At 46.9% G+C, this 20,320-nt stretch overlaps 2 protein-coding genes and 1 non-coding gene across 9 annotated transcripts in view; all 3 read left to right on the top strand.

Moving 5' to 3' along the window:
* Positions 1-14,139, top strand: part of Chd4 (chromodomain helicase DNA binding protein 4) — a 33,875-nt gene extending 19,736 nt beyond the window's left edge. For 3 of the 7 annotated variants that reach the window (XM_031383425.1, XM_031383430.1, XM_031383428.1), the window contains exons 25-39: positions 3,963-4,143; positions 4,228-4,314; positions 4,402-4,490; positions 4,598-4,731; positions 5,028-5,172; positions 5,269-5,434; positions 5,688-5,785; positions 5,877-6,024; positions 6,257-6,328; positions 6,600-6,737; positions 7,081-7,189; positions 7,291-7,423; positions 12,245-12,443; positions 13,284-13,447; positions 13,573-14,139. In XM_031383425.1, the coding sequence (XP_031239285.1) occupies positions 3,963-4,143; positions 4,228-4,314; positions 4,402-4,490; positions 4,598-4,731; positions 5,028-5,172; positions 5,269-5,434; positions 5,688-5,785; positions 5,877-6,024; positions 6,257-6,328; positions 6,600-6,737; positions 7,081-7,189; positions 7,291-7,423; positions 12,245-12,443; positions 13,284-13,447; positions 13,573-13,590 (1,881 nt within the window). In that variant the 3' untranslated portion in view covers positions 13,591-14,139. Of the gene's footprint in view, positions 1-3,962; positions 4,315-4,401; positions 4,491-4,597; positions 4,732-5,027; positions 5,173-5,268; positions 5,435-5,687; positions 5,786-5,876; positions 6,025-6,256; positions 6,329-6,599; positions 6,738-7,080; positions 7,190-7,290; positions 7,424-12,244; positions 12,444-13,283; positions 13,448-13,572 lie in introns of all 7 variants that reach the window. The other 4 variants (XM_031383426.1, XM_031383429.1, XM_031383427.1 and 1 more) reach the window with 3 other exon arrangements.
* LOC116100210 lies at positions 5,478-5,613 on the top strand. The gene has a single exon (XR_004122532.1).
* Positions 14,140-15,430: 1,291 nt separating the features above from the next.
* Nop2 (NOP2 nucleolar protein) overlaps positions 15,431-20,320 on the top strand; it is an 11,352-nt gene continuing 6,462 nt past the window's right edge. Inside the window, exons 1-8 of the mRNA XM_031383431.1 lie at positions 15,431-15,561; positions 15,780-15,890; positions 17,232-17,277; positions 17,402-17,490; positions 18,205-18,389; positions 19,704-19,759; positions 19,848-20,017; positions 20,123-20,320. Coding sequence (XP_031239291.1) covers positions 15,785-15,890; positions 17,232-17,277; positions 17,402-17,490; positions 18,205-18,389; positions 19,704-19,759; positions 19,848-20,017; positions 20,123-20,320 — 850 coding nt within the window. The 5' untranslated portion in view covers positions 15,431-15,561; positions 15,780-15,784. The remainder of the gene's footprint in view (positions 15,562-15,779; positions 15,891-17,231; positions 17,278-17,401; positions 17,491-18,204; positions 18,390-19,703; positions 19,760-19,847; positions 20,018-20,122) is intronic.

Raw genomic sequence — 20,320 nt, forward strand, 5'->3', positions numbered from 1 at the left:
CTGGGATTTGAACTCAGGACTTCTGGAAGAGCAGTCAGTGCTCTTAACCACTGAGCCATCTCTCCAACCCAACTTTTAAAATTTTTATCATGTGCATTCATTATGCATAGTACTGTGTGCATTAAAAATATTTTTTGGGACAAGGTTTTATGTAGCCCAAGCTAAACTTGTATGACCTTGAACTTCTGAAACTTTTGCCTCTACTCCCAAGTGCTGGGGTTCCAGGCATGTATCATCACACCTGATTTATATGGTGGTGGGAACTGAATCCCAGACTTGGTGCCTGCTAGGCAAGCACTTTACCAACCAAGCCATGTCCCCCGCACCCCGACACACACACACACACACACACACACAGGTGGCAAGCACTTTACCAACCAAGCCATGTCCCCCACACCCCGACACACACATAAACACACACCCACCCACCCACACACACACACATAGGTTGCTGCCCAGGCTGGCCTTGACCTTTTTTTGATCCTCTTGCCTCATCCTCTATAGTGGCTGAAAGGTAAAGCTTGTACCATTAGGCCCAATTTTTTATTGCCCAGGTCACACTGTGTTAGCCCTCTCTGGCCTGGGCTTTATTGTGGAATTCCAGGCTTGCCTCAGGCTCAGTTCTCCCTCAGCTTCTTGGGTGCTGAGGTTATAGGTGTGTGGTGATCAATTTAAAAAAGAGAAAAGCCACTGTGCAGTGGTGGCATATGCCTTTAATCCCAGCACTTGGGAGGCAGAGCCAGGCAGGTTTCTGAGTTCAAGGCCAGCCAGGGCTACACAGAGAAATCCTGTCTTGAAAAAAGATCTTTTGAGTTCAAGGCCATTCTGGTCTATAGGGAGTTCTAGGCCACCCATAACTTAGTGGGACCTTATCTTTGAAAGTCATATTGGGGAGGGTAAGAAAGCTTGTTTTGGTTACCATTTGAGAAGCTCCAGGGGATGGGTAGTAGGTCCTAATGCTATAGGCCTCACTTAATGGGGCAAACAGGCTGAGGAAACTGCTCATGTGCAGAAATACTGTCTTAATTGCTTCTTCATGTGCATGCTTCAGTCATGTAACTTCTTCCTAGCAGGTCTGTACTCCATGGAGACTCTACTACTTTCCAGTTTTTTGGTTTTTTTTTTAAAGATTTATTTTATTTATTTTATGTGTATGAGTACACTGTAGCTGTACAGATGGCCGTGAGCCATCATGTGAGTGACTGCTGGGAATTGAACTCAGGATGGCCCCGCTCGCTCCAGTGGGCGTCAGATCTCATTACAGGTGGTTGTGAGCCACCATGTGGTTGCTGGGATTTGAACTCAGGACCTTTGGAAGAGCAGTCAGTGCTCTTATCCACTGAGCCATCTCGCCAGCCCCTACTTTCCAGTTTTTACCAGACTGGTTATCCAAGCCATATTGAAACATGGTTCAAAACTCAAAAGAGAAAAGATACTTTCTACTCTGTCTTGCTTAGTTCTTTCCTGGAGACAATTGGTGTGTGTGTGTGTGTGTGTGTGTGTGTGACCTTGAACTTAATGGTGATCTTCCAGCTTCATCCTTCTAAATGCTTAGATTACAGGTGTAAACTACCATGTTATTTATATATATATATATATCTGTCTGTCTGTGTTTGTCTGTTTGTCTGTTAGGGAGTTATATAATAAGTGGCTTGGGAAGTACAGGCAGGCTAAACACACCTTACCTAAAATGCTTGCTGCAGATATGGGGGAATTTGGGGATTTAGGTAGATTTACAAACTTACTGGTTGAGTATCCATATATCAAAGGTCAGTAGTCTGGGCTCCTTTATATTGACATCCTGTTAAGACACTTTTATGTGTAGGGGGTGAGGGGTACTTGGAGAAATGGCTCAGAGGTTAAGAGCACTGGTTCTAGAATTCCATTCCTTACACCCACAAAGCAGCTTACAAACATCTATACTTCCAGTTCCCAGGAGTCTGATACCATCTTCTGGTCTCCTTGGGTACCAGGAGTAATTGTGGTGCACAGACTTACATATAGACAAAGCAAACATAAAATTAAAAAACTAAAAATTTGCTGGGCAGTGGTGGCACACGCCTTTAATCCCAGCACTTGGGGAGTCAGAGGCAGGCAGATTTCTGAGTTTGAGGCCAGCCTGGTCTACAGAGTGAGTTCCAGGACAGCCAGGGCTACACAGAGAAACCCTGTCTCGGAAGAAAAAAAAGAAAAAAGAAAAAACCTAAAAATTTTAAAGGCAGTTAATACTTTTTGACATTTCAATTTCATATTTTTAGATTTTGTTTTCTTTAATTAGGGATCATAATAAGCCTACTCTGTAATTCAGTTGTAGGCATTTAGGTTGTTTCTTGAAATTTTATTTTTTTTGTTTTGTTTTGTTTTATGTTTATTTAGTGTAGGTATGTGGAGGATATAATGTTATGTAGAGAGTTGATTTTGCTCCCACTTGAGTATAAGGCTTGGTAGTGAGTGCCTTTACTCTCTGAACCACCCATTGCCCTGGCATCTAGGTTGGTTTTTTTTTGTTTTTGTTTTTGTTTTTTTTTTTGAGATAGGATTTCTCTGTGTAGCCCTAGAACAAACTCTGTAGACCAGGCTGGCCTTGAACTCAAAAATCCACCTGCCTCTGCCTTCCAAGTGCTGGGATTAAAGGTGTGCACCACCATTGCCTGGCTAAAGTTGTTTATATTCATGTTGTGAACAGTGGTTTTACTGTGTCATGATGGACTTGGATTTTCATTTCCTTGAGACACACACACGGTCTCATGTATTCTGAGATGGCTTTGAATTCACTGTATAGTTAAAGTTGATCTTTTATTTAGTCCATTTATATGAGTACACTGTAGCTGTCTTCAGATACACCAGAAGAGCGCATTGGATTCCATTACAGATGGTTGTGAGCTACCTTGTGGTTGCTGGGAATTGAACTCGGGACTTGGGATCTCTGGAAGAGCAAGCAGCTAGTGCTCTTAACTGCAGAGCCATCTCTCCAGCCCTTTTTTTTACTTACTTTCTTTTTTGTTTTTGTTTTTCTTTTCTTCTTTTTTTTTTTTCAAGACAGGGTTTCTCTGTGTAGCCTTGACTGCCCTGGAACTCACTCTGTAGACCAGGCTGTCCTGGAACTCAGAAATCCGCCTGCCTCTGCCTCCCAAGCACTGGAATTAAAAGGTGTGCGCTACCACTGCCCAGCATAAAGTTGATCTTGAGGTTCTGATTCTTTTGACTCTGTCCCGAGGGCTAGTATTGCAGGCACATGCTGCTCTGCATGGTGTTAGGTATTACTGAGGGTCAGACCACGGCCTTATGTATGCACTTAATACTTCTAAATTGTCAATGGGGAAAGAAACTGTAACTTGGATAAGACTTGGAAACCCATGGTGGCACGGGGTTCCTCTTGAGTCCTAGCCAGCCTGGTTCAAACAGCAAGTTCCAGGACAGCCAAGACAACAGAGAAACCTTGTCTTTGAAAACTAAAAAACCAAAAAGAGCCGTGCAGATACTTAACTACTTTTCTGTGTATGTGTGTATCTGTGTGTAACTCGGTTTTTGTTTTTGTTTTTTTTCAAACAGTTGCTAATTTCTTTTGAGCTTAATTAAGACCGGAATACTTTCTGTCCTAAAGATCTCTTGCAGTGTTTGGGAAGCCCCTCCATTTTGCTTGCTAAGGTGCTAACCTTCTTTTTGTTCGGCTGTTTCTGGATGTTGCCAGGGGGAAGGGCTGGAAGCTGCACAGTGGCTCTTTCTTCCCTTTGTCTCATCGTAACAGTTTCCTTTAATCAGGCTGTTAATCTACACAGAACCTTTGAGGAGCCATGTCTTGTCTGTTAAATTTCTTCCAAGTTTTTAGGTCCAAGCAGGCACATCAAGTATATACAAATCAAGCCATGCAAAGGAGCTAGCAGATGGGAACTGTGAGGACCAGGGGTAGCTAGTGGTGCTGACTTCAGCACCCCTGAGTCCTGGCCCTCCCTCTGTCCCAGGAGGAAGAGGAGGTAGAACGGGAAATCATAAAACAGGAAGAAAGTGTGGATCCTGACTACTGGGAGAAATTGCTGCGGCACCATTATGAGCAGCAGCAAGAAGATCTAGCCCGAAATCTGGGCAAAGGAAAAAGAATCCGTAAACAGGTCAACTACAATGATGGCTCCCAGGAGGACCGAGGTGTGTGTGGCCGGCCCCGCCCCCCACCCACGGGCCGATCCACTAGAGCAGTGGGCCCCGCTCATCTGCCCTCTCTCCCTCCAGATTGGCAGGACGACCAGTCCGACAACCAGTCCGATTACTCAGTGGCCTCAGAGGAAGGTGATGAAGACTTTGACGAACGGTCAGAAGGTGAGAGCAGAGCCGTCTTGCCATTTGTGCAGCTGTTGCATTGTTTGCTATCCTGTCAGAGCTGCTCACTCAGCTTTCTCTTTACAGCTCCCCGCAGGCCCAGTCGCAAGGGTCTGCGGAACGATAAAGATAAGCCATTACCTCCTCTGCTGGCCCGTGTTGGTGGGAATATTGAAGTAAGTACGGTAGATCCTATAGTGGGAGAAAGGCCTGAGATTGCCAGACAGTTGGTCTTTGGTGAGGAGAGACTTGCTTCCTCTTACAGTGTTTTTTTCCCCCTTAGGTACTTGGTTTTAATGCTCGTCAGCGAAAAGCATTTCTTAATGCAATTATGCGATATGGCATGCCACCTCAGGATGCTTTTACCACTCAGTGGCTTGTGAGAGATCTTCGAGGCAAGTCAGAGAAAGAATTTAAGTAAGTCCAAGGCTGAGCATACTAGTTGGAGCCAGGGTTTAGAGTGTGTGTTGTCTGCAGACCTAGCCCATGTTGTACAAGGAAAGGGGTGTTGCTAGCTGCAGTTGGCAGGTGAAGCTGTTGCTCATGAGAGCTGTGTTCTGGCTTCCCTGAAGAGACGAGAGACCTTAGGCCATAGTGTGGATCTGGAGATGAACATTCCAGGACATCGTAGGCCTTGAGGTGCAGCCATGTTAGTGGCCAGAAGCAGTGTCTAATGGGCTCTCTGCTTAACTCTGTTCTCTCCTTTGCTGCAGGGCTTATGTGTCACTCTTCATGCGACATTTGTGTGAGCCTGGGGCAGATGGGGCTGAAACTTTTGCTGATGGCGTCCCCCGAGAAGGCCTGTCTCGTCAACATGTTCTTACTAGGATTGGTGTCATGTCTCTGATTCGAAAGAAGGTGAGCCCCAAGCCTGATTTCAGTTTTAAAGTTGAGAAATTGTGTGTATGAGTAACCATAGCTGGAAGTGAGTCTTGAACTTGTCCCTTGCTGTAGGTTCAGGAGTTTGAACATGTTAATGGGCGCTGGAGCATGCCCGAACTGGCTGAAGTAGAGGAAAACAAAAAAATGTCTCAGCCAGGTTCACCCTCTCCAAAAACGCCTACACCTTCCACACCAGGGGACACACAACCCAATACTCCTGCGCCGGTGCCGCCTGCTGGTATGTCTGCTGTCATGTCATTTCTGTCCTTTTTACAAAAATCTTGTCCTGTGCCTTTTACTGCTACCCTGTGCTCAGTCTTAACAGGGTCGTCTGGCAGGACACACAGCGATTTCCCTCTCAGTTTAGGAGGGCTGTCCTAAGAATGGGGCTGGCTCTTAAAGGCACGAGGGGACAATCTAGGAAACAAACAGAACATGACCTGACCTCTGACCTAGGGCTTTCCTAATTGGTTGTCTTTATTGGTATGCAGAGGATGGGGTAAAAATAGAGGAAAATAACCTGAAAGAAGAAGAGAACACAGAAGGAGAGAAGGAAGCTAAGCCTGCAGCCCCTGAGGTGACTGCGGAGGTGAGATGGGGGACCGGACGCCATGATAAGGGCGTGTGTCTCTGACATTTGGGCACACTTGCTTCACCTTCTGTCTTCTGTTCCTTCGCAGTCTGCACAGCTCCCTGCCCCTCCCCCTGCCCCAGCCCCTGCCCCTGAGGATGACAAGGCTCCCGCCGAGGCTCCTGAGGGGGAGGAAAAAGTGGAAAAGGCAGAAGCAAAGGACAGAACAGAGGAGCCTATGGAGACAGAGCCCAAAGGTAAATATGAGCAACTGCAGGCTGCTCTGTAGTTCTTCCAGACTTTCCTAGGCTTTTGAACTACCAGCAGGAAGTGATACAGCTGGGACCCTTGCTTCTCAATTATCCTCAGCCCCTGACATCTTTGAAACTCTTATTCACAGTAGTGTAGGTGTGTAACACTGTTGCAGCAGTGTGGGGCAGAGCGGAGCTCTCTGTCATTAGGGTGTTCTCAGTGCCTTCTTCTCTCCAGGTGCTACTGAGGTGGAGAAAGTGGAGGAGAAGTCTGCAGTAGACCTGACCCCAATCGTGGTAGAAGACAAAGGTTGGTGTGTAGGAAAGCTGCTTGTTTGGACTAAAACCAGAAGCAAGCACACAGCCCACACTCACCTACCTCATTATCTGTTACTTTAAACATTTTATTCCAAGATAAATGACTGTTTCCAAATTTAGTTGTTAAGGAGCTGGCTGGTGACGCCTTGTCCTGGTCTGGGACAAGTGTGGAGGTGGAGATAGACAGATAGAGCAGGCAGTGCTATGGGCAGGGGCAACAGTGCTGGTTTCAGACTGCAGCTGGCGTTTGGTGTCTCCTGTAGAGGAGAAGAAGGAGGAAGAAGAGAAAAAGGAGGTGATGCTTCAGAATGGAGAAACTCCCAAGGATCTTAGTGACGAAAAGCAGAAGAAAAACCTCAAACAGCGTTTCATGTTCAACATTGCAGATGGTGGCTTCACTGGTACGGAATGAGGGTCCTGAGGGAAGGAAAGCTGGGTTTCTTGCCAGAAATTGGGGCAGAGTGGGAACTTGGTATGGATTGTATGTCCTTCTGGGTTCTGTTAGGGAGCTAGATCTGGACCATACTGAGATGGATGTGGGGGAGGGAGGTGACAAGAATACCTTTTTTTTTTTTTTTTTTGTGATAAGGTCTCACTGTAGCCCTGGCTAGGCTGAGACTCAGTATGTAAAATATGCTGTCCATCACCTTACCTGCACACCTTTTTCTTTTTTTAATTTAAATTCTCCCAGATTATTTGTCTCCCTTTCCACTTTCTAAACCTTCCTCTAAATTTCCTCCTCAGAGTTGCACTCCCTGTGGCAGAATGAGGAGCGGGCAGCCACGGTCACTAAGAAGACTTACGAGATCTGGCACCGCCGCCATGACTACTGGCTGCTGGCTGGCATTATAAAGTATCCTTGTCTGAGCTGAGTCTGGGGACTGCGTGTAGGGATCTGAAGGTTTTAGTCTGAGGCTCTTGTTCCTTTGTTTTTCCTGAGCTCTTTATCAATAGCCATGGCTATGCCCGGTGGCAGGACATCCAGAATGACCCACGGTATGCCATCCTCAATGAGCCTTTCAAGGGTGAAATGAATCGTGGCAATTTTCTAGAGATCAAGAATAAATTTCTAGCTCGAAGATTCAAGGTGAGCAGAATGGGACAGATGTGACCTTCAGGTGGCTCTGAAGGTCTCTGTAGAAAGAGGGTGCTGTAAAAGAGGGTCCGTCCATTCAGCCTCACTTGTACCACCCTCAAGATACTGATGTGCATGGGTGCTTTGCTTTCATGTGTATCTGTTCACCTTGTCTGCTCGATGCCTGCAGTGGTCAGGAATTACAGAAGGCTGAGCTCCCCTGTGCATGCTGGTAACTGAGCCTGGGTTTTCTGGAGAAGCAGCTAGTGTTCCTAGCCATCTTTCTAGCCCTGTAGTTTGTCTTTTTTGATTCATAACTTTGTTTCCAAGTGATTAGGTAGGTAGTGGAGATCAGGATATATAGACGGGGAGGTTGGTCAGACAGGCAGACCTCTGTGAGTCTGATGCTAACCTAGTCTACATAATGAGCTTTATTCAGGCCAACCAAGGCTACATAGACCCTATCTCAAACAGAAATACAATAACAACAAAAAGATAAGGGTTGGATTTATGAGTGGCACAGAGTAGGTCAGTGGTTTGATGGGAGACTCTGTAGGTTGGGGTGTTTAGCAAAGTTAGGGAGGGACTGAACTGGATCCCTGAGGATGGAGGGCTGTGAGTGGGGTGGATCATGGAGTTTGTATGAATAAAGAAAAGGGAGACTGAGTGCAAAGAGGAGAACCCAGTGAGACAGCCTCATTCAAGTATCCAGCAGCTATTTATTGAGTATTCCCTGTATGTAGGTATCAAGTAGGAAACCATGGAAATAAGATGCAGGTCTTCTAAGCTGGGTGTATTTGGGGGTAAAAGAAAATATACTGGTAAATGTCTCCCTTTAGGAGTTACTATACTAAGCACTGAGTGGCACAAGGACATAAGAACAGATTAGCATGGTGGTTTTCAACATTTAGTTTCAGGTGGATGACATTGTGTGTTAGGGGAGCAGGCCACTAAATGTCCCAGAGAAGTTCTTCAGGGCAGTTGGGGATGTAGCTAGTGTATGAAAAGCTTTAGAGATCATTGCTGGGTGTGAGCACAGTTGGGGAGCTATAGAAAAAGATGTGTGCTGAGTAGTGGTGGGAGGCTACTGGGTAGGACTTAAGAGCTAGAGGCCAGTAGGCATGTACCCGGAAGCCAGGAGGTCTTGGTGTCAGAAACAGGAGTATGGATTCTACTTTAGTTCATAGATAGCCATTGGAGGATTTTTTACGTAGGCCAAGAGAAATGAAAACATTGACAAGATTGCAGTAACACTAAGTAGAGATGCAAAGGTTAAAGATAAGAAAACACGAGAGGATCTCTGTGCTTGGTAATTTACTGTGGGATTAACAAAACATTTCTGTTAACGAGCCAGAGAGTAAGTAAAATAAGTAATGTTTACTAGGCCTTATGCCTCTGCTACAAATTCACAGCTCTGTCACCAAAAGCAGTTCTGTTTGTGGATGGGAATTTCATTTAATCATTAAAAAATAGCATGTATGAATCTTATTTTTACTTTTCCCATAGCCATTTATCTGTAACATAATTTTTTAAAAGACTTATTTATTATTATAAAAAAGTACACTGTAGCTGACTTCAGATGCACCAGAAGAGGGCATCAGATTTCATTATGGGTAGTTTTGAGCCACCATGTGGTTCCTGGGATTTGAACTCAAAACAACTTTTGGAAGAGCAGTCAGTGCCATCTCACCAGCCCCCTGTAACATAAAACTTAATTCTTAGCTGGGCAGTGGTGGCACACGCCTTTAATCCCAGCACTTGGAAGGCAGAGGCAGGCAGATTTCTGAGTTTGAGGCCAGCCTGGTCTACAGAGTGAGTTCCAGGACAGCCAGGGCTACAAAGAGAAACCCTGTCTCGAAAAACCAAAAGAAAAAAAAATTAAGTCTTAAAACTAAAACCATACCAAAACTAGCCATGAGCAAGATTTAGTCCCTGGACCAGAGTTCACCAACTCTTGAGTTCTGAGTTTGATGTGTAGTTAGACAAAAGTAATTGACATCTTCAGCTTAAGTCAGTGAGAAAGGTGCTCCTGTGAGAGCAGAGAAGCCTATAGAAAAAGGTAAGTTTAGATTTAGGAAAGTTGCTTGGCATTTCTCACAAAATAATGCCTCTTCAACTACCTTCTGTCTACCAGTGGGGTCTAAACCTCAGTGTGTATGAGGTGCTGCCTGGTACTATGGACATCTCTTGAGAGAAAGTATTAAAAAAAAAAACAACAACAACCCAGCGGTATTTAGGTATGGTGTCACATGCCTGGACCAGCACTTGGCAATTTGAAGCAGGGATGTAAGCACAGGGCCAATGTAGACAACTGGAAAGATCTGCAGCAACACATGCCTGACATCTCAGTATTTGGATAGTGGAAGCAGGAGGATCAGGAATGTCTTCCTTAGCTAAACTGTTGGAGGCTAGCCTGAGCTATAGTAGAATTTGTTTCTAACAACCTTTCCTAAAAGCCAAGGCTAAAGCTGTGGAATACTCATAACCTGGGTCAGGGGAAGTGAGTTGGTGAGAGAAACACAGCATGTAGACTAGAAGTAGATGTCTGGGCATAAATTAGTACATTTGGACTGACTACAAGCCCATGAAAACAGGCCTGCTCTTAGTGGGTCTATGAAAGAACTATTGGGAATGGTATGTTGGTAGCCTATGCCTATGATTCTAGTGCTTAGGGGACTGAAGCAGGAGGAACCCTGCCTTAAAAACAAAACAACAGGGGCTCAGAGGTTGAAAGAACTGACTGCTCTTCAGACGACCTCGGTTTAATTCTCAGCATCCACATGGCAGTTCATAACTGTAATCCTAGGATCTGATACACGTGTAGGCAAAACACCAATGCACATATATACATACACACACACATAAATAAAACAGCAATTTAAAAAACCTGCTTAGCAGTAACAACAAACTACAATAGAATACTGAGTGGGTAGGTAGCTTAGTTCCACCACACTGGCCTGGGCCTTGAATTTGATCTTCAGTGTTGAGGGACAGAACCTTCAAACAATGGGTACTTTGTAACTTACGAACATTCTCAGAGGTAGCAGTGGTCTACATAGTGAGTTCCAGGATAGCCCCTATCTTGAAGAATTAAAAAATTCTGCCTCTTGGAGTATATTTCAGAAATGTGCATGTAACATCAGCCTTCAAGAATATAGGATTGCCTTTAGGAAGAGAGACTTACACAAGTCAGAACAATCTAATAAACAAAAGCAAAATATGTTGTTGGGATTAAAACCAATGACTTTGTGAGTATGCACACCTGTGTGTGTTGTGTTAACCTGTGCTCTACTACTGAGCTGTACTCCAACTTAATAGCAGTAACAATGAAATTATATGTTTATGATGCTGGGGTCTGTCTGTTTTGAGATCTATTACATAGTAGCCCAGGACTGTCTTGGCAAAGTCAAAGAACCCGTGCTGGAGATACAGCTCAGTTGTTAAAGTGCTTATCTAGAAGGCACAAGGCCAGCACCCCATAAAGCAGCGTGTGGTGCATGCCTGTAATATCAGAACATAGGATACTATAGGCAGGGAGAACAGGAATTTAAAGTTGTTACTTGGCCACGCACGTTGTAAGCTCAAGGCCAGTGTTGGTTCTTTGAGACTTATTTTTATTTATTTTTTTAAAGAAAACCAGATAACCTGATTGATTCCTATGGCTAGGCTACCATTAAGAAAAACCTGAGTGGGGGGCAGTCATGGCACATGCCTTTAATCCCAGCACTTGGGAGGCAAAGGTAGGCTGGTTCTTAGTTCCAGCCAGTCTGGTCTACTGAGTCAGTTCCAGGACAGCCAGGGCTACACAGAGAAACCTTGTCTCGAAAAAGAAAAAACTGGGTGTAATGGTGCATGCCTTTAGTCCTAGCACTCAGGAAGCAGAGGCAGGCAGATATCTCTGTGAGTTAGTTCAAGGCTAGCCTGGTCTGCAAATTGAGTTTCAGGACGGCCAGGATTCTGTTACACAGAGAAACCCTGTCTCAAAAATAAAACAAAACAAAATGATTTTGCCTTTAATCCCAGCAATTAGATAAGTGGATTTTAGCCAGTTTGAGGCCAGCCTGGTCTACAAGTGAGTTTCAGGCTACACAGAGCTACAGACTCAGATCCTGCCTCAAATAACTACTGTTGGTAGTTGTGGGTTTTGCCTTCAGCCCCAGCTGCTCCCAGGTATTTGAGAGTCAAAATTAAACCTGTCACTCCCATGGTTTTGAAGAGCACAAGAAGTACCTACTATGTAATTCAGACATATGGTCATGAATATAATGTGACTCCGTTATGTAAAAGATGTATACATAGAAAAAAATTTGGAAGAAAATTAACAGAATATTAACATATCTAGCAGGAATGATTCCCTATGGGGTTACTTATTTACAGCTGTGAGTCTGAGGCTTGGGCTGCACATGCCTGTGTATGAGGTCAGAAGACAACTTGTGGTACGTGGTGTTCTTTCACCATGTGGTTCTGGGCATTAGATGCAGGTCCTTGGGCTTTGCTGCACAGCCTTTACTCTCAGCCATCTTGCCAGTCCGTGATTTCAATTCTATATAAATTGTATGTTTTCTAAGTTGAGTCCTTATGATTTCTCTGAGAATCTGAAGTGTGGCCCTGCAGGGCTGGAGAGATTCTTGGTGGTTAAGAGGACTGGCTCCTCTTCCAGAGGACCTTTGGGTAGGTAGGAGGTGCTGGACTGCTGAGTCTGTGGGTGAGGAGCAGTGCTGAGGGCCAGGCCTTTATGGGTTCCTGCTGGCTGGAGGAAGAGATGAGCTGAGAGGCCCATCAGTGAGAAGGTGGCCATCAGTCTAACCCTGTGCCTTCTTTCTCCATGTACAGCTCTTAGAACAAGCCCTGGTGATCGAGGAGCAGCTTCGCAGGGCGGCATACCTGAACATGTCAGAGGACCCCTCTCACCCGTCTATGGCCCTTAACACCCGCTTTGCTGAGGTGGAGTGTTTGGCAGAAAGTCACCAGCACCTGTCCAAGGAGTCGATGGCAGGAAATAAGCCAGCCAATGCAGTCCTACACAAAGGTCGCCAGTGGCTCCCCTGCCTCCTGCTCCTTCAGCCTCCCTCTCCACTCTCCCCTTCCCAACATCCATAAACGTCTTGTTTCCAAACTGTTTTCCGAGCCTGTTTGGAACTTAGACTGGGAGCTGAGGATCTTTACTTTGCAGGCAATCAAGGACAGCAGTTTTCTCTGAACTCTAAGTCTATTGAGGTTTTGAGCATAACGTTATGAGGGGGTGGAGGGTGAAATGAGGAAAGGTGGGTGTCACAGAGGTAGCGGGGGACATCTGGGACATGAAAAGGCATGGATGCAAAGAGGAGATTGTAGGAGCTGAGCTTCTCAAGTGGAGGAGCCCAAGGCCCTTGGTTTGATCCCTGATGCTGAGAATAAAATCTAAGAAACAAAGCTCTTCTGGCCTTTGCTGTGATCCCAGCGCTTGGGAGGTGCTGGGAGGGGGAAGCAAGATCAGATCATGTTCATGCTTGGCTACATAGTAGTTTGAAGCCAACCTTTAAAAAAAAAAGAGAGAGAAATGGAGACAAGTGAGAAGGAATAATGAACTAAAGAGTTTGGTGGTTCTAAAAACAAGAATCAGCCAGCTGTAGGGTGGCCTATGCCTAGAGTCACAGGGACTCAAGAGACAGGCAGGACTGTCACCTGAGCTCAGAAGTCCCAGACCGGCCTGGACAACATGTGAGATTAGAGCCATTTGCAACTACAACGGGAGGAATAGCAGGCAGGCCAGGTCAAGCCAGAGTCAAGAGCGTATCCTGTGTATGCTGGTGTGACAACCAGCCCTGTAGGCCATAACCGTGCCCTTGACTACCACAGCTCACGGCCTCTTTCTTTCTTTTTCCCCCTGCAGTCCTGAAACAGCTGGAGGAACTGTTAAGTGACATGAAAGCTGATGTGACGCGGCTCCCAGCCACCATTGCCCGCATTCCCCCAGTTGCTGTGAGGTTACAGATGTCAGAGCGGAACATTCTCAGCCGCCTGGCAAACAGGGCGCCAGAACCTCCCCCACAGCAGGTAGGATGGTTTAGTTCCAGCTCTTCCCACAAACCCACTGGAACTTGTTCTTTCCTAATGTCACCTCCCTTGACACTGGGCAGGGATACGTGGGCTCTGACTCTGTTTCCATGTCCTTCCTGTAGGTAGCCCAGCAGCAGTGAAGACCCAGAGTCATGATCCACCTCCACCACTGAGCAGTGACCTTCCTCACTTTCTCTTGTCCCGGCTGCCCCTGGGGGCCAGAGCCCCTTGCCTTCCTTCTGCCCATCTTCTGAGTTGTAAAGGACTGCCCCGCGCACTGGGGCAGGGAGGGAGGAGAGGCAATGGCGGGCGCCCTTCCTGTTGGAGAGACAAGCAGCAGTAGCGCAGCGCCACGTGCAAGGAGCTGGCAAGGAGCTGGCGGGCTGGCTGCCTTCTGGACCCTGGCTTCTCCCCACCGTGCGCCTGTTACAAACTGTTGTGGGTTCTGCCAGGCTTGAAGAAGATGATCTGAATTCTTCCTCCTTTTGGTTTTACTTTGTTGGTTTACTTTGTGTTTTCTCCTTTGGGGATTCAGAGTGGGCCGGGCCCTGGGCGAGACACAGCTACCTCTGTTGGCATCTTTTTAATACCAGGAACCCAGCGGCTCCAGCCACTGAGTGAGCAGCTAAATAAAGTTGGAAAAAAAAAAAAAAAGAAAAAGAACCAAAAGCATAAAAAACCACAGCAAATTTCTTGATGAGAACTGAAAATAAAAGTTTCCTTGTATTTTAGTGACCTGGTTCTGTGTGGGTGAGTGGGTTCTAGGTACCCCAGGAACTGGTCTATCCCGGAAAACTGCTGCCTGTGTGCCTGTGCTCCTGACAGGATGACAATCTGTGGGGAAGAGGAGGCTTCTGGGCCATCCCTTATAGGGTCTGACCTCTAGCAAATTGTTCTCAGAGCTGCCCTGCAGGAAGTAGTCACTTGCCTAGTACAGTTGTGAAGACATTGGGCAAGCGTTCCACCGTACACATGCATGGATATGGATATATAAGTATATAAATTTTTCGAGACCAGGGTCTAAGTAAGTACTTCCTGCCCCTGCCTCTCAAGTGTGGGAATTAAGAATGTGTTACCATACCCTAATTTTTCTTAGTGATTCACCTTTTTTTAGTTTGTTATTACTTATTACTGGTTTTTCGAGGACACGGTTTCTTTGTGTAATCCTGGGTCCTGGAGTTCCACGCTGCCCTCAAACTCAAGAGATTCACGTGCTTCTACTCCCAGAGGGCTGCGATTACTGGTAGTGAACTACCAGTCCCTTACATAGTTTATACAAAGTATTACGTTTACTTCTGTGCACGTGGAGGTCAAAGAGCAGGTTGCAGTAGTTTCTTCCCGACGCCCACCATATGGGTGGGTCCTGCAATCAACACTCAGTTGGTCAGGCTTGGAGGCAAGCGCGTTTACCCGCTAAGCCATCTCCCAAGCCTGTAAAGTTTCTTTTTTTTTTTTTTTTTTTTTTTTTTTTTTGGTTTTTCGAGACAGGGTTTCTCTGTGTAGCCCTGGCTGTCCTGGAACTCACTCTGTAGACCAGGCTGCCCTCGAACTCAGAAATCCACCTGCCTCTGCCTCCCAAGTGCTGGGATCAAAGGCATGCGCCACCACCGCCCGGCGCCTGTAAAGTTTCTAATACTGCTCTGAAGGAAGGCCGAGTACGTTTTTCTAAGAGAAAAGAGCGGTGCTAATAAAAACTTTGGGGACAGGAGGGCGGGGGGCCCCGCGATCTTGAGGTCTAAGGCAATTAGCAGGGTACCTGGGGGAGGGCCAAGTTGCGGTTCTAGGTGGAAGGAGCCTGCGGCCCCGGGAGTAACTAGCAGGAAGCCGCAGGCAGAAGCCAACTCCCGAACGGAGGGCCGAGAAGGGAGCCGACCGCAGCGCGGCGCGCTTCCCTCTCTGAACCGCGCGAGCGGGTGAGGGGCGTGTTCCGGATCAGGTCGGTTCCGGTGCCGCGGCCGGAAAAGGCGGGGCGCTGTCCGGCCCCTTTGCGCGTGCGCAATTCCCTTTCGCCGTGTACTACCTCTGAGTTCTTTCCCAAGTGCACGTGGAGCGAGCCTTGGCTGGAGGCGCTGGGTCTGCGGGAACCAGATCAGGGCAAGCCGAGCCTTCAGGTGCGTCTGCAGGATCGCGGAGCAGGGTTTCGACCTTGGCCTCCCGAGAGGGGCGTGGTTACGAGGTCCCGCGGGAGAGCCTGGCGGGGCCCATCTGGTCCCGAGTACAGGTCCTGGGCCGGGCGGTCCCCCTTCCCAGGTAATAGCCCTAAGCCTACGGCCTGCGTTCCCTTTTCAGCCTCCACAACGTAGGCTTCCTTCATTTTTCTTTGCGTTAGTTATCATGGGGCGCAAGTTGGATCCTACGAAGAAGGAGAAGCGTGGGCCCGGCCGAAAGGCCCGAAAACAGAAGGGTGCAGAGACCGAACTGGTCAGATTTTTGCCTGCAGGTGAGGGTCGTAGCTCCCTGATCCCGGCCAGCCTTCCATTTTGTGTCATAACTTCTTGTCTGCGTGTCCGCCTTTACCTGCTGCATAGATGTGAGTTTTTAGGAAATACATCGTCCGTGTTAGAGAAGGTAGGGAAGCTGCGACTGGGGCATGGTACTTGTGCAAGGAGCGATGCGATCTTCCGTTTCCAGGAAGGGGGTTCTCATGAAGAATTTAGAAAGGTTTTGTTAAGGTTGGTTTTAGCAAGCGAGAGTTGGAAACGGAACAGACCAGTCGTGAGTTGTCTGAAAGAGATGGAATGAAAGCATGGATCTAAGCCCTGTGTGGTGAAGGACTGCATTGGGAGTTCGTGTTCCGTTTTGAATGGAAGGTGCAATTCATTGAAATATTGACAGGTCACAGGTCCATGAAGGTGATCATCAACTCTATGGACACATGGTTTCACTTCATCGAATTTTAGAGTCCTGAAAAGAGGCTTTGTTAGGTCAGAGGTGTCTTACACACAATAAGTGAAAAGGGGGCTGGTATTTGTGTTTGTAATTTCTTGTAGACTGTTAAAAAAAAGTAGCAAAATTAAATTCTAATTTAGTTGATAACTGAATCTGAGAGTAAGGGAAGGACAGAAAAGGGGTTTGAGGTTACATTGTTATCAGAATATCCCTGTTTGAATTTGGTTGCTGAACAATCTGATGACGGCTTCTCCTCCTCTATATCTTTTGGTCTTTTTGGTTTTTCGAGACAGGGTTTCTCTGTGTAGCCCTGGCCATCCTGGAACTCACTCTGTAGTCCAGGCTGGCCTCGAACTCAGAAATCCGCCTGCCTCTGCCTCCTGAGTGCTGGGATTAAAGGCGTGTGCCACCACTGCCCTACTCTTTTGTTTTTTTGTTTTGTTTTTTGTTTTTTTCGAGACAGGATTTCTCTGTGTAGCCCTGGCTGTCTTGGAGCTTACTCTGTGCTGGGACTAAAGGCGTGCGCCACCACCTTCCAGCTCTTTTGGTCTTTTTAAGTTTTCTGGAAGCGATGGGAACTGCAAACCTTGGGCTTTCCCTGTACTCTGCACAGGCTATACCATTAGTCTCCCCTTCACATCTCGATGTCACTCCTAGATGAATGTTATGGAGTGACTCCCATGGACTATAGTTTGTAACCTAAAGTCTTTCCCCATACTGTGGGTGAACCGGGGGTGGGGGGTGGGGGGGGATGCTTGCACATAATAAGCGCATACTCGCTCTACCACTGCCACACTTTTGTTAATGTGGCAATTCTCTGTCCTAATTATATTCCTGTCCCCAGTTTGTATTTCCTATAAATTCCTAATGTATTCTTTTTTAAAATTAACAGCTGGCGATGAGAATTTCAAGAGGCTGTCAAGTCGTGCCCGAAAGAGGTGAGTGTGTATGCCCAGGTTTAGTGAGATTGTAGCTGCTTGGTCCATGGGTGAAGTCCTTGTGGTAGGAGGTGGCAGAACCCGGAGGTGTGTTCCCTTGTCTTCACTTTCTGTGTTCTTTCAGGGCAGCCAAGAGGAGGGCAGGGTCTATTGATGTCCCTAAGCCAAATAAGACTCCTGGGATCAAAACATTGCCTGGAGAGTTCCCCAAAGGTTAGTGAATATTGGAGTCGGTTGCTCGGTGGAGAATCCTGGGTTCTCGATAGGGCTAATAATTTCTAGAGTGGAAGGAACAGCAAAGCAAAGGCTTTTTTTTTTTTTTTAATCTATTTGTTTCTCTGAGATGCTGGAGATAGCTCATCGGTTAAGAGATAGGGTTTCTCTATGTAGCCTTGGGTATTCTTGAACTCAGAGATCCAACTGTTTCTGCCTTATTTTTAAAAATCTTGTCTCAGTTTATTTTACGTGTATGAGTGTTTTGCCTGCATGTACGAATGTGTGTCACGTGGGTGCTTGGTTCCCCGGGGAGGTCAAAAGAAGGCATCAGACCCCCTGGAACTAGAATACTAGAATGGTTGTGAATTCCCACCATGCGAATGCCAGGGCAACGACTGCTCTTAACCACTGAGTGTTCTCTCCAGCCCTATTTTTATTCTTTGTTGTTCGTGTCCGATTGTGGCTTGTGAGTGGGGTGCTGAATCATTCAACTGGGACAGAGTTAGAGAGATAGGTACTTGTGAGCCGTCAAATGTGTGTTCTGGGACTGAACTCGGGTCTACCGGAAGATCAGTCTGTGCTTTTAACTGTTAAGCCGTCTCTGTAGCCCTCAAAGGACATGCTTAGGGCTAGAAAGTACAGGCTCCAGAGATGTGAGGCAGGGTGCGGCTACCATCCACTCAGGGTTTGCCAAACCCTTACTGTTTCCAGGAGCAGTCCAAGCTCGAGGCAAGAAGCGCCCAGCACCAGTTCAAAGCAGTGATGGGGACGAGGAGGAAGACTCTGAGGAAGATGATGTGGTGACCCAGGGGGACCTCTGGGGCTCTGAGGACGGGAGTGAGGATATGGTGGATGACTATGGAGCTGACTCTAACTCGGAGGATGAGGAAGAAAAGGTACTTCTGGGTATTCTCAAGTAGATCTTTCTGAAGTATTGTCCTGCTGGGTGGCCCTGGCCATCTTTGAACTCAGCTCTTCTTGCCTCTGCCTCCTGAGTGCTGGACCTAAGGGTATGTGTCACCACGCCCAGCTTGTTTGTTCTATCAAACCGATGTTCCACTATGTAGCTCTGATTGGCCTGAGCTCTATGTAGCCCAAACTGGCCTCTAATTTACAGCTGCCCTACTCTGGCTCCTGAGTGTAGGGATGACAGGTATGTATCACTGCCTGACTGAATCTTAGCCTTTTAGTCCCCAGACTGGCCTGGAATGCGTACCCCTCCTGCCTCGGCCTCTCAAGTGCTGGCACCCAGACCCGTGTGCTGCCATGTCTAACTTGCTTCTTTCCAAATTGTCCAGGCTCCTTCAGAGACAAGGACAGTGGGGTAAGGGGTTCTGGTGCTCCATCCCAGCACTCCCAAGTTCGAAAGTACTGTTGGCTTTTTTAGATTTATGTACTTTGTATGCTTGAGTGTCTGCTTAATGCTTGTCAGTGCTGCAGTGCCTACAGAGACAGAAGAGAGGTGGGTCCCTTGGGAACAGAATTCCAGACTATCTTTTTGTCCAGTTTATGTGTATGAGTGTTCTGCCTAATTTGGAGGGTGGAGAGATGGATCAGTGGTTAAGAGCACTGCAGAGGACCTAGGTTCAGGTCCTAGCTCCCACAATGAGTTGATCACATCTACCTCTAACTCTTTGGTTTTTTTTTGAGACAGGGTTTCTCTGTGTAGCCCTGTTGTCCTGGAACTCAGTCTGTAGAACAGGCTGGCCTCGAACTCAGAAATTCGCCTGCCTCTGCCTCCCAAGTGCTGGGATTAAAGGAGTGCGCCACCACTGCCAGGCTACATAATTTTTTTTTAAATAAATAAAACAAAGCATTTTAGCAGTGGTGTCGCATGCCTTTAATCCCAGCACTTGGGTGGCAGAGGCAGGCGTATTTCTGAGTTCGAGGCCAGCCTGGTCTACAGAGTGAGTTCCAGGACAGCCAGAGCTATACAGAGAAACCCTGTCTCAAAAAAAAGGCAAAAAAAAAAAAAAAAACTAAAAAAAAAACCAAAGCATTTTTAAGTAAAAGACCCTAAAATTAAAAACTATAGAGGAAATACAAATAACATAGTTTCTGTGTCAAATCCTACATTGTGTTTATCTTCTGTATTTGCCTCTGAGGGAGCATTAGAGTTATGTTTAGGGAAAAATAACCCACTAGGGGCAGCCTATGATGCAGAGTGACAAAAAGCTGCCTTGTCAGACACAGGCCTTCTCTCTTCCCAGTTGTTGCCTATTGAAAGAGCTGCTCTGAAGCAGAAGGCCCGAGACACCGCAGCTGGGTGAGTTTGTCCACAGCCTGGAGGATGAAGCTAGGAAGGAGGAGCTATGTGGCTGGGCCCGAACCCCTGTTCCTGGCCTTGTTTCTAGGGCCCAGTGGAGTGAAGAGGACACTGATGAAGAAGATGATGATGATGGTGGTGATGTTGTTTCCCCTGAGTCCCACCCCAGAAAGGATGACAAAGCAGAGGGGGATTTGCAGATTAATGTGGAAGACGAGGAAGCCTTTGTGCTGCCCCCTGCTGGGGAGACGGACCATGATATCCTTGGAGTGCAGCGGGAGAGTGGGAGGGTGGGAGGAAAGGGACCGTAGTGGGGCTCTCTTAGACCTGTGACTTGAGGCAACATTTCCTTAATGGGCCCACATGCCCAGGCTCCAGACCTGCAACGAGTTCACAAGCGGATTCAGGATATAGTAGGAGTGCTGAGGGATTTTGGGGCTCAACGAGAAGAAGGCCGGTCTAGAACGGAGTATCTGAATCGGCTTCAGAAGGATCTGGCCACTTACTATTCTTATGGAGATTTCCTGTTGAGCAAGCTCATGGAGCTGTTCCCACTGTCTG

This window comes from Mastomys coucha, unplaced genomic scaffold (genome assembly GCF_008632895.1).
Source record: "Mastomys coucha isolate ucsf_1 unplaced genomic scaffold, UCSF_Mcou_1 pScaffold20, whole genome shotgun sequence".
In the NCBI taxonomy this organism is placed as follows: Eukaryota; Metazoa; Chordata; class Mammalia; order Rodentia; family Muridae; genus Mastomys; species Mastomys coucha.